Source organism: Tympanuchus pallidicinctus, unplaced genomic scaffold, assembly GCF_026119805.1.
Source record: "Tympanuchus pallidicinctus isolate F22 unplaced genomic scaffold, pur_lepc_1.0 scaffold22, whole genome shotgun sequence".
Classification (NCBI taxonomy): Eukaryota; Metazoa; Chordata; class Aves; order Galliformes; family Phasianidae; genus Tympanuchus; species Tympanuchus pallidicinctus.
Window position 1 is genome coordinate 8938742 of NW_026294739.1, and position 12908 is coordinate 8951649.

Consider the following 12908-nt stretch of genomic DNA (forward strand, 5'->3'; position numbering starts at 1 on the left):
AAAAACCTAAAAATTTAACTGGCTACTCAGTTGTTATAAAGCAACAAATTCTATACAATATCCACCACATGGTTGGCTAAGGAGTTTTTGGGAAAGCAGTAAACAGTTTTCCAATTCTAGGAATCCTAAATTCTGTGCAGCTTTATTTTTAAGAGCTTTTAAGTGTAACACAAAGATGCTTTTTTTAGTGAATTCCAGTTTGTCAGCAATTCACATACTAAACCAGAACCTCTCGCAGTAATGAATGACCCCTGTAATACTTGCAAGGTGGTAATTGCTGGTGCAAGCAGACAGCTCAGAGACAGAGCACAGAGCGCAGAACCCTGCTTTAAGATGAATTGGTTAGAGTTATACAGGACTTGATGACCAGTTCTGTGTTTCACTAACTGGGAAATACTCACTGCAGCATCAGGTTCTGTGTTCGATTTTTTTAAATATTTTCTGTTAGCAATAGATTAAATTTAATTGAGATCTAGAAAGGCATTTTTCTTTGGTAGAAGTCAATCAGAATTTATTAGGAATACAATAAATTTCAATGCCAAAAGCAAGAGAAAACATAGCTTTGATAAAAAGTGCTGACTATTCATTACGTGTCATCAGCATTGGCAGCAGCCAGATATTAATAATCAGTCAAGTCTTGAAGTGAAGAAATTAATGAGGGAAACTAAAGAGATTAATGAAAATATTCCAAGGTTGACAGGACTATGCAAAATCCTAAAAAAGATGGTTTAAAATTTATACACGGCACCAAAGAAATACCAGCAATCATAATATTAATCTGTGTGTACCGAATTTGCACTATTTGTAAAGAGAAAAACAACATCCACTCTGCATTTTTCCTGTCTGAAGCTGGGAGAAGGGCAAGCGTACTGTACATGTAATTTGAAGAATTACTTAATGCACTGATAAAGAGGAGGTTAAAAAATTCCACCCCTAAGTTCCTGATACTAAGGTCCCCATACGTGTGGGGAGTTTTGATGCCATTGCTCCTGCAGGCGTTGGGCAGGCACATAGGTAGGGGAATGGACCAGCTCCTGGGGAGTGCAGCCCCAGTCCTGATCATGGAAAGAAAGGGAGCTGCCACTTCAGTAAGCTGGTAACTAATGCTATTATTCTGCTGTATAAAACATTTTAACTCAATTCCCTTCTGTGCGAAAGCTAAAACTACTTTGCCACCTCTGGGTGTGTGTTCAGAACATGCGGTTTGAACACTCAGTTCAAATTTATTGCTTGTGTTCCAGATCCTTCATTCTGAAGCTGTATCCCCACTATCAGATACTGGCTCTGAGAGACAGTTGCAGCACTCCAGAACGAGCTTCGATAAATGTTTAACACAGAATACTGTTAACTGGAGGGACTGTTGCCAGCACCCTTGTGATCTCAGACCACTACCCTCACCTGACTGAGCTCTCAGCCTCTCCTCTCAGCCTGCTCTGGCTCTGCAGCACCTCTGGCTCCCAAGGCACTCTGTTCTCTCAATATGTGACTTACTGTCCTCACTTCTCCCTGCTTAGGTGCCATTAATGGTTTAAAATACAGCTCTTTAGTGAGTGCTATAATTTCTGATGTTCATATGCTCAAGTAGATGAGGAATGACAGCTGCATCAGGTAGTGATCTGAAGTGGGTTTTAGCGCTGGGGTTTATTATCCACAGTGCAGATAAAGGTTCCCACTGGCCTAATTCTGACTCACTCCTACTATGGGCTTAGCTTAATAAATGACATTTAATTAGAAAGAATAAAGTAATTAACCTGGGGCTGAGGAAAAAGATGGCAAAAGCTTGCTAACCTGGTAAGCCATCATCATTACAGGAAAGACTCACAACCTAAACACACACAAAATGAACAGCACAAGAACAAAATACAGACAGCTATAAAACTGACACTAATATATGTTCTGCACATTTTTTTCTTCCTTTCCCTCACAGCCCCACACCTCAAGAGATCAGATTTCTCATGCACAGACTGAAAAACGTGGACACTTCCAGCTCCTTCTGCTTTTACCCAAACTTTTTGGTCTCACTGATGAAAATGTCTCTCTGAGAATTGTTGTCTCTCTGACAGTGTAGGTTAGACACATTAATGAACTGATTAAAGTATTGAAAACATGAAAACAGAATGCAGCAGGTCACTTCAAAAATTGCACCACTCATTGGAAACTGCGAATACAAGGTGACACTGTAGGAAGGTGGCAAATCTCCCAAATGAGCACATTAGATACATCTTCTGGCCACTCCAATCAAAACATATGGAAAATTCGTATGTTAAGTTGCAAATGAAAAGCAAATATTAAGCATATATAAAATAAATATAAAATAAATATAAAAGCAAATATTAAACTTGTGACACTAATTACCACTCTAATGCATGCAGTTACTGTGGTAATAACAACACTTCTGTCATTACACTCTTGTTTAGAGGATTTTTACTTTTGCCCTCTTTTATTTAAAGATTTTTAATATATTTCTTCTTCCACTATTCACAGAGGTGGAAACGTGGAGAATGGCTCCCCAAGCTATGCAGTCTCAGCAACCACCACCCACCACCCCAAGTGCCTTGGTCCTTCCTTACTTCTTTTCACTCATCACCGGCAGTGGTTCAAAATTAATTCCCAGTACTGATCCCTGTTGGTTTATATCCTGTTCTGGTTTTGTTGCTGTTTATTTGTTTTTAAACTCCTTAATGATTCTTCCAAAGAAACTGTTAGATCTAGCTTAATTCCTTTGCTGTTGAACTTCATAATTTTGCCTGCAATTTTGTCTCCTTTTAAGATCGAAGTTTTTTTTTAACAGTTATTCCTAAATGCATCCTTTCCCCTTTTAGTACAAAGCCGACAAATCTGTTCTCTCTCCTATACAAAACCTGGGCTGCTTTGCTGAACTACAGGAACAGATGTCAGCTGAAGTCTGGGACATCAGCGCTACTGCGCAACTTGCCAAGCAAATGAGTGAGGGCCACACGCCTACTGACTGTAAGAAACCTCTGATACAACAGCAGCTCTTGGATCTTAGCTTTGAATATTTTAACTTCTCTCTTTGCACCTGCGATCAGGTCTAGCATACTGATCAAATGTGAAAAGTGCTTGGCTTCCAACAGAGACCAATAAAATCAGAAAGGCTTTTCTTAGCCATTCTCAGTGCTCTGTGAGCTTAAGTCTGCAACACCAGGCATTACTACAAAGTACCGAAGATGCTTCGTTCTATGTTGGTGATACAAAACTTTCTGTACTACATGGAGAGTGTATAAGAAATAGCAGCCATACTTTGACTTGTCTTTTCACCGTTTAAAGTATAAAATCTGCTATTTCTCATCTGTGGTTTGTGGGAATTCATTTTAAATCTTTTGAATTACTGCTCAGTCCAGTATTGCTCCTAAGCTGCATTGTTGTTTCTGATTCTCAGATGAAGAACACTTCCTATTCTTCCTTTTCTTTCCAGTTTTCACAAAAAAAAAAAAAATGAGTTGGAGGTCTGTGCCAGTCCAAAAGACAAGTGCCTGAAGACTCATATTTCTTTGTCAGCTAATATGGTTTTCAGATATATAGGCTTGCCCAAAAATTGTGTATGTCTATAGGATTAGTTTCAGAAGCTTGAGCAGAGAAACTGCAGTTTTACCAAACTGGAGTGATAGCACCTTCTTAGGCCACTGTGCAACAGCATTCCAGATAGTCAGTGGTTTATACAGGGCACGGAAGCAGAGTAGTTCCTGGCTTATATGTAAATAATCCAAGTGTTTTAATTCCTGCTGTTCTAAAGAAGCAAAGCACAAGCTGGAAGATTTAAGGGCTTAATGCAGTTTTGTTGCTTCATCACAACAGCAACAACAAAAATCGTTATAATCTGTGGTTCCAGGTGCTTAACTGCGATGTCAAAAATGTCTTTGAGCTGCTTGAAGGAAAACTGACAGCTACCAGTTCTGTGCAGTCCCATGCAGCTGTTCATCTGATCCCCAGGGTAAGCATTCACCCCAAGAGCTACTGCTGGAAAGTAATTTAGCTGTGAATGCCCAAAGGCATCCACCTTGCTCTGCTGTGCTCCACAGCAGCTGCAGGCATCCAGATACAGTTGTATGGTTTTGCCTTCAGCTATGAATGCCAAAGCAAGAGAAGGTATAGAGCAGGAATTAATACACACTCCAACTTTATACCGGACTCAAGGACTGAACACAGTGTGTGATTCAGCAAGAAAGGCAGAGCTTAGGCCCTTCATTAGGAAGCTAAATGTGCATGATTAAGATCAGCAGCAGAGTAGTCACAGAAACAAACCAATGTCCAAAGGGATTCTGCAGGGAAGAAGTGAAAAAATACTTATTCCATAACAGTTTGGTAGTGAAGACTTTTTTCCTTTGGTAAGGTCTATACAGCTACTTCCCAAACACCAACGTTTGCTGTTTGTGCTTCTTGACAGCTGCTATAGTTTTCCATTAAAGTAACTGAAACATTTCAGAAGAGGTAGGTGGAATATGGTGAGCTAAAGGTGTATGAAGAGAAATTATCTGTCCTAAAGCTTCCCAGCAAGCTTTTTTTTCCCACCAAAGTCTTCCTAGACTGAATGAATGATCACTGCTCCAATCATCAACTTTCATAGATGGAAAGTATAAAGCTTACATACTTCAGCAAATAGAGGTTCACCTTGATTAACAAATAACAAGCAGCTGTCAACATACCAGCTGCAGGAGATAAAAGGGATGAAGAAGAGGCCTGCAGTTGTAAAGAAGGCAGACTTAAGAAGCAGGAGGAAAAATTATGGCTTGGTAAGGAAGAGGTATGCAAGCTAACTCTGGGACTTGCTACAGAAATACAGTGTGTTTTCCAGGTAAAAGGCCTAGCAAAAGTGAAGAGCTGATGGCAGAAGTCTAGAGTAGGTCTGGTTTCTCCAGGTGCTCTGTACAGTGGTAAAAAGCTTAGCAACAGTTGTATGGGATCAGAAGATAGATGGTTGTATTGCTCTGAGGAGATGAGTGTTGAACAATGAAAGCAAGACCACAAGCATAGAAAGCAGCATGCTATCTGACTCAGTATCTTTCTCTTTGCAATATGTCTTATTCTTACCCATATTACTAGCGTCAATGTTTTGTTTTGCAATTTTTCTTTTGTATTGGATAAAGGATGACAGATCAGATTGCATTTAAGGACAAAGAGATCTTCAGTCTGAGTCTCCCTGATTTCGGCTTTCAAAAAAGCACTATTGTTTGTAAAATCATCATGGTATTCAGTGTATGGAAGTTGCACAGAAGAACTATTAGCCATGAGTTAAAAATATTTATGTTCTCTTAACTTCATCCTGAAACGTTCAGGGTGAGGGCTATTCCTAGGCCAGGCAATTCAGACTCAAGTATAACAGCATTATTAAGCTTTGGTCTGTAAATAACTATTGATTTGAAAACCAATTAAGTTAGCTCTCCTCCAGATGTTGCTTTAAAGGTTTTTATTCTTCTTGCAAAAGCAATTTCTCATACAAGCAATTATCACTCATATAAATGCGTGCAACCAATCCCTGCTGAATATTCAGGCAGCTCTGTATTGTTTCACCACCTTCCTCTTTAAGATGGTGTTTTCTCCAAACTTTTTCCTAATATTGTTTGCTCTCTCTCTTCGGGCACCACACAACCCAAACAAACCCAAGTCATTTGCAGCATATACTACAGGCTGTGCTGGAGATAAAAGTATAAGATGATACGATTTCTATGCTACTTTTACCTGCCAGCTATCATCACAACACAATGTAGCCGTGAATGTAGAAGATAATGCCTAACTGCACCGCGTATCTCCAGCAGGCTGCTCCTCTTTGAGCATCGATTTCTTTCTTGCAGGAAGTTTTCCGCGGATGGGTTTTGCGTAAGTGCTATAAACGCGGTTCGGTGGATCTCGGGTAGCGGCAGCACAGCGGCCGTAGGGTCCTCTATCACCGAGAGCATCAGATTTAGTAGGGGACGTACGCCCATAGGAGCACAATATCCCGAAAGTATTTTATTAAGCATCGATCAACTCACCGCTAGAGCAGGAAAATCGGCTGTTATAGGAAAAGAAAGGACCAAATCCTCGTTTTCTCACTTTAATTTCTGCTATCCGCGCGGCAGGGAGGCAGGGCGGCTGCGCGCCTCCGGGCAGGTCCCGGCGCGGCCGCGGCCCCTCGCAGCCCAGTGCCGCCCGCGCCCGCGGGAGAGGCGCCGCCCGGCTCGGAACCGAGCGTCTCTTCCGCCCCCCCCCCGCCCGGTACGGCGGTGGAACAGCGCTGCCGCTCCTTCGCCACCTCCCGTGCGGGGTAAGGGACTCCGGGAACGCCTCAGCGGGCGGCACCCGCGGCCGTTACTCACCGGGCAGGCGACGGGGATCGGCGGGCGCACAGCTCCGCTCCGCTCCTCGCCGCGCCGCCCGCAGCCGTTACGCAGCGGGGCGCGGCGCGCGCGGGGCCGTTACTCCCCTCAGGCGGCGGCGGTGCTCGGGGAGGGGCGGAGAGCGGGGCCCTACCTGGGCGGTGGGCGGCCAGCCATAGCGAGACCTCGGCGGCGGCGGGACCCTCGGCTCCGGCGGAGTCGGGGCGGCGGGAGCGCGGCCCCGGCGCTCTGCGGCGCCCGGCAGCCCGGCCCTCCGCCTCACTCCTCCCCTGCCCGCCCCGCCGCTCCCCTCCCGCCCTCACACCTCCCTCGGGGTGCGGTGGCTGCGCTCCCACGGGCGGCGCCTCGGGAGTCGAGCGCCATCGCCGGGGCTTTCCCCACCTGCGAAGCGCCGGGTGGCGGCGGGCGGCGGGGTGGAACATGGCCGGGGCTGCCGGCGGCCGGGCCCGCTGGCTCTGTCCCGTGTCGTGCGGGGCTCGCGGTTCCGCGCTCCGCTGGTGCCGCGCAGCCGGGACCGGCCGCCAGCTGCTGGCTCCCTGCGCTCCGCCGTGCGTCCTGCTGCCCCGGCCCCGTGCCCATGTGATTCACGTGGCGGGTGCTGCCCGTCTGCGTCTGAGATGTGACGCTCGAGAATTTAGAGAGGGAGCCTGCTCGGGGCACTACGTCGCAGCCCGGCTTTGTGCTCTTTCAGGCTGGTTCATTTAGTTCTACTGTCAGAACTGTTTTTTTTTTCTTCCCTCTGAGTCGCTGCTGAATGTTTTGCGCCTCAGCTTTGTCGTGTCTGTGCGCCCACGTCTGGGAACCTTTACAGCTATTAGAACTGGCTGCTAGTCATAAAATTCTGAAGGGGTGAAGATTAAGAGCATCGGAGCCCCAGCGAGGCGAGGTGCAGACACAGCGCGTGCTGGGTTCGCAGGAAACCTTCACTCAGGGCTTGTAAATATCCAGACTCTGCCAGAAGCTCACCTGATGTCCAGTGAGCCCAGCTCCTCAGTCATCACTGGCCTCAGAGATGTGCTGAATAAATTCAGACACTGAGGCAGGGCAGGAGATGATGGCAGCCAAAACCATACTTTGGCAGTGATTTTTTTCCCCTGTACTCAGGAGACTCAGTGTTTCTGTCGTTTAAATGATTTGTTCCCATATCCTGTCTACACCTCGCTATTCCCTTTAGTTGCTGGAAGTCACGAAGCTTATTGAGATCTAGAAGGGGCATGTAGAGGGAATTATTTTATATATTACATCAGGTTTTGTTCTCTGTTCAAGTTTACAGTGCATGAATCAAACAAACTTTGCATCTAACTCCTCTGGAGCAGCTGTTTTTCATCCTTCAGAAAGGCTACTAGAAGAGTTTGTTGTCATTGCCTTTTGTTTAACCCAGAAGAGAAAGTTCGTGTTAATTTTTAAATGCTTCTTAGGACTGTGCTGAGGTTGTGGATTATCCCTGCTGTTGTAGCAGTCGATTTGTCAACTCAGTAGGTGACAAATGAAGGTAACAGAAATGATAGCTACACTGTGGTAGCCAAGGGCAAATGGGAATCAAAGCTTTGGATAGGTGCTGGCTTGTAAGTGGAGAGTGGAGAAGCTGAGAAAACTGAGCCAGTGGAGCCTCTTAGGGGAGCACTTGAAAGAAGCGTGGTGGCCTGATGCCAGCCCATCTGGCAGCCCAGAGGCTGGGCTCCAAGTGAATGAGTTGGAAGTCCTGAAATTCAGAGGCAGGCAAATCAGAGGTGTTACCTGCTGAAACATGAGTTCTGCTCACTCTTGAAACTAGATGACGTTACCTGTGAGCATACCAGTACGCTCACTGTGCTCAATGTTTTAACATCATCTCCTCAGAAACAGCCCTTGCAGCACTGTGCTACCTTTCTTTTCTCCTCCTTGGCTGTCACCACACATGCCCCATGATTTGGTGTAATTTAAACTCCCTGGTCTGTTGCATCTCTTGATGCTGTTGACTTTGTCTCCCTTCAGTTCTCTTCTAATAGGCACGATTTTCCTATCCATGTAGTGCCTAAAATTTTCTATCAGCTTCCACTTGATCAGTTACTTTAATTTCATCCATCTTCTCTAAATCACTTGTACATGACTATGCATCAGATCTCTGTTTTTGTATTCTAAGTGTCCTATTTTCCTTGTCACAGCATTGCCATTCTGATAAATTCAATCCTATTGCCACCTGCCTTCTAATCTCAGTTCCTCATTTGGTAGCTCATCTGCTACTTCTTCACTGTCATGATCTTATCCTTTATTTGCCTCTGTTTAAGTATTTTTTTCTGTCCCGGATGTTTACTGTTACCTCTGTTACTTGTCCACTCTGACTCTACTGAGGTGTCTCTTCAGGCTGCATTTAAGCCACTGATCTTATACATTACTGAATTCTTCCTGAACTATGGAGAAGAGGCTCCATCCAAATATTACATACCTACAGGTCCTCTGTTTGTCTCCCATCTCTTAGCTTTCTTGTTATTCATTCGTTCCCTCACAACACACAATTCTTTCCTCTCCATATCTTTCCTGTTCTCTCATTTCTACTTTTATTCCCCCTCCCCTCCTTTTTTTTTTTTTGTTTGCTTATTTCTTCCAACCTTTTTCATTCTTTACTATTCTTCTCTGAGTTGATAGGCAACAGTTTTCACATTCCTGTTTCTGGGTTGCAGAACAGCTTCTTCAGTACTGCTGGATGTTACAGATTTCCAGCTAAGGATAATCTGGAGAAAGGAAATGCCCATTTTCTGTTAGTGATATTTGCAATCCAGAAGTTCTTAAAGCCTTTTCCAGTCTCATTTCTGATTGCTTGTTCTTGTGAACTGTCTGAGGAAAAGCTCTGTGTCACAAAGAGAAGTTTTTCCTTTATCAGTGGTAGGGATATTTGTTGCTCACTCTCTTCTGCGCATTTAGTCTTTGTTCTGGATGTGATATGGCTCTGAAACACATTTTTCCCATCATAGACCCTGCCACTCATTTGTCTCTTACTCCAGCAGATAGCACTGAGATTACACGTGTGCTGGTTCTTACTTTGATTTTTATCATGTACTAGCAGTCAGTTTGAAACAGTCTCATTGTCATCCTGTGATTTGATTCCTTTTCTCTTTTTTGTGTGTGTTAGTTGCTATTTATTATCTGACTCTACGATCCTGCAAAAACTCTGCTAACCTATCTTGTACAGGCATAGGCTTTATTGATTCTTCTCACCGTTTTATAGCCAGCCTTATCTTTTGAATTTCCTCACAATTACTGGAAATGCCCTCATTTAGGTCATCGGCTCTCCTCTCCTGTGAATGTCCCTACTCTTGATTTCTGAGCAACTGACTGTGTGTGACTTTGTGCCGTTGTTCTCACTGCTTGACGGTATGGGTACATAGCCTGAAAAACCTCTTCCCTTTTCTGGAACTTGACTTGGTAGAACAGAACTGATTACTGTCACACATTGACTTATTTCAGAGCTGTCACTGGGAGTGTATTTTTTCCTCAGCTTTTAGATATGAGTTGGCATCAGGAAGAGTCTATGTGGCAGTTCAGTTACTTTACTCTGTCTTCTCTATGTCAGCTTAGGACAGTGTTCTCATATGGAGTAACAGAAAGTTGTGGTCACAGAGTGCCTTTGGAGAATACAGGCTATTCCTGTTGTTTGCTTTCAGATTCTGCAGGTGTAGACTTTTATAAAATTTCCAAGCAGCTACTTGAAAATAATTAATCGGCTTTTCTGATAGAATAAACTGCTGTGGGGTTGTCAGTTTGAGCTGACAGAAACTGAAACAATAGTTCCAAACAGAGCTGACTGTCACATGAGAAAATATGTCAGTCATTGCTGAAAAGGCAGAGGGAGCCAATCTTATACTGAAACTCTGAGTTGACTTTGAAGTTTTGTTCACTTGCTGTAAAAATGTCCTTGAAAACTATGCTTTTGCATAACTTGCGGGGTTTTTTTTCTTTTTTTTTCTTTCTTTTTTTCCCCAGGAAATATCAGGTCTATACTGAAGCTGTAACTGGATGACATTTCCAGGAATACATCAATTTTGTTGGAGACTAGAGAAAACAGAGTTCTGTTTTCCACTTCACTTTGCTCATCCTAGGAGCTACTTTTTCTTGAATTGTCCTGATTATAAGTAGGGATGTGGGAAATTTTGGGTGCCATATTTATTTAGAAAAACAGGAGCTCTCAATATCTTTGCATTTTCTGAACAGAGACATAATTATTCTTGCATAAATTTAACGCTATCTAGTCCACAGTACAGGCACCATCTCTCTTGCATAATAGAGAAAATAAAGAAATGAAATTAATCCAGTAAGACAGTTAAGTCCTAATCTTAATGTGAGAATCACAGAATTACCAAGGTTGGAAAAGACCCCTAAGAACAGCCAGTCCAGTTGCTTACCTTTCACCGATGTTTCCCACTAAACCATGTGCATCGAACAACATCAAAACATTTCTTGAACACCTCCAGGGCTGGTGACTCCACGCTCTCGGAGAAGAGTTGTTTCCTAATGTCTGACCTGAATCCCCCCTGATGCAGCTGGATGCTGTTCCCTCTGGTCTTATCACTACTTACATGGGAGAAGAGATCGACCACAACCCCCTTTGGGTAACTGTAGCGAGTGTATACTGGCCTTTTGGCTCTAGTGTTGATCAAATAGTATTTTTGGTGCACCTCTCTACAGTCTTTCCCATGTTTGCTGTACAGTTGGAACAAGCACATCAATGGATGCACACACATGTTGGAGGATGTGTAGTTATTCCTCTATTAGTTAAAAGGTTTGCATTGAAGATTAGATAGTTGGCTTGTATGTGTTAAGGTTTTGGATGAAGATCTTTTTGTCTGATAGTTTTATTCTTTTAAATCTTTATGATCAAATTCCAAAATCTTCTTAGATCAAAGTATTTTTTCACCCTTGTCAAGACAGTTATAAATAAATATAATGAATGATTTTAATCTGCATTAGATCTAGCTTGCAAGCTTCTCACTTGCAATGGCGAGAAGCTTTGCAGCAAGGCTGGCTAGCAAAAATTGCTGTTTGATGTAATGAACAAAAAATCATCAGTGTGATTGGTCACTTTGCCCCAGACAGGATGGCGTGCTGCCTTATTTAATAAATGCAGATAATTATCATAGCACATGAGTAGTAGATGTATTTATTTTTCTCCTATATACATATCTGTGATAGAAAGATGTACTTTTTTTTGGCCTAAATTAACTTCAAAATCTTTGAGTTGATCTACAAATCTAAATATTAAACCTACTAATTCATCCCTCTGTCTCTTCTTTACAAAAACTTGCAAATGTAGGTGGCATTTTCAGCGTACATGCATTCCTGGAAAAGAAGGAGAGATAAGATTAAATTCTGTAAGATAAATCAAGCACATTACGTTGTTCCCAGGTGTTTGAAGATACTATGCTGAAAATGGTCTGGTTGTCAGGCTTATTTCAGTAAGCCAGAGAGCTCCTGTATTGAGTATTTCAGCTGATCTGAAATGTACTATTCCATAAGGAAAGAAACCAATGTTTGCAATAAACACAAATCTGGCTGTTTAGTTCCTCTTAGGTTAAAAGTGATACACTAAATTGGGCTGATAACTGTAATCAGCTTGTAGACAATAAACCATCATCTGCAGCATTTTGAGCCACTGGAGGTGGTGATGCATGTAGAGTAGACAGGAAAGAGATTCATAAAGACTTTTTGTGTTCATTTGTGCTGTCCTTGGTTTTCAAAAACCATTTTTGCTTTCACCTTGTTCTCTCAGCCTCCAAACCTTGTTGCCCGCGCTGTGAGGATGTACCACATGAGTGCTGTGTGCTTCCCAGTGCACTTTCGTCTGGCTCCAGAGGTAGTGTGCTTACGCAAAAGACTGTGACTATTTGGTGCAGATTATTTTTTGAAAACACATAGAATTTCTAAGTTCTTCTGAATAAGTATTGCAAATGGATCTGGAATTCTGAGTCTCTTTGGAAGTCTCTGAATTTTTCATTACTAAACTATTTTTCAAAGTTTTATCTTACTTCTGGCCATAGTTCTCCAAAGTACTGATTCCCTCTGGCTTCATAAAAAGCTGTTATTATTATTATAAAATACTATTAACTTGAGCAAAATTTTTAAGGACTGGAAGCAGTTACTTTTTAAATAGGAATTATATTTTGTATTTCCTCAGAAGGACTTAAGACGAAGACATACTAAAAAAAGCCTTATAGCAGTGCAAACAAGAGCTATCTGCTTTTCCTCATGTGGATGGGTGAGCAGAAAACAAAAACAAAAAAATGAGAGACCTCAGATAAAGAGGCTGAAAAGGGAAATTCAAGGACTGGTGTGAATGATGCAGAAAATCAGGCTTGAAAGATTTCTCAATAGCTATCTTGTTCTGTGCTCCCACAAATGGCCACTGAGGCATTAAAACTGCGTAAATTGCAGGAACGTACAATTAAAATGTGATGGGAAATAGTTTGCTTTTTTCATAGATCTTTCATGTAAGCATACACCAACTGCTGTGTGTTTATTTTCTGCGTGCATTAGCTATTCATGAAATGCAATGGGAATAAGAAATTGCTCGTGTGATCCATTTGAATAAATGCCTTTATA

At 42.7% G+C, this 12908-nt stretch overlaps 2 protein-coding genes across 6 annotated transcripts in view; one reads left to right on the forward strand and one right to left on the reverse strand.

Annotated features, from left to right (window-relative positions):
- SPHKAP (SPHK1 interactor, AKAP domain containing) overlaps nucleotides 1–6946 on the reverse strand; it is a 68072-nt gene extending 61126 nt beyond the window's left edge. Inside the window, exon 1 of one of the 5 annotated variants that reach the window (XM_052686829.1) lies at nucleotides 6717–6946. In XM_052686829.1, coding sequence (XP_052542789.1) covers nucleotides 6717–6757 — 41 coding nt within the window. In that variant the 5' untranslated portion in view covers nucleotides 6758–6946. Of the gene's footprint in view, nucleotides 1–5990; nucleotides 6106–6314; nucleotides 6406–6468; nucleotides 6569–6716 lie in introns of those variants that run through there. The other 4 variants (XM_052686828.1, XM_052686830.1, XM_052686831.1 and 1 more) reach the window with 4 other exon arrangements.
- Nucleotides 4262–12908, forward strand: part of LOC128082581 (uncharacterized) — a 97274-nt gene continuing 88627 nt past the window's right edge. The window contains exons 1-2 of the mRNA XM_052686837.1: nucleotides 4262–4762; nucleotides 5811–6262. Coding sequence (XP_052542797.1) covers nucleotides 4686–4762; nucleotides 5811–6262 — 529 coding nt within the window. The 5' untranslated portion in view covers nucleotides 4262–4685. The remainder of the gene's footprint in view (nucleotides 4763–5810; nucleotides 6263–12908) is intronic.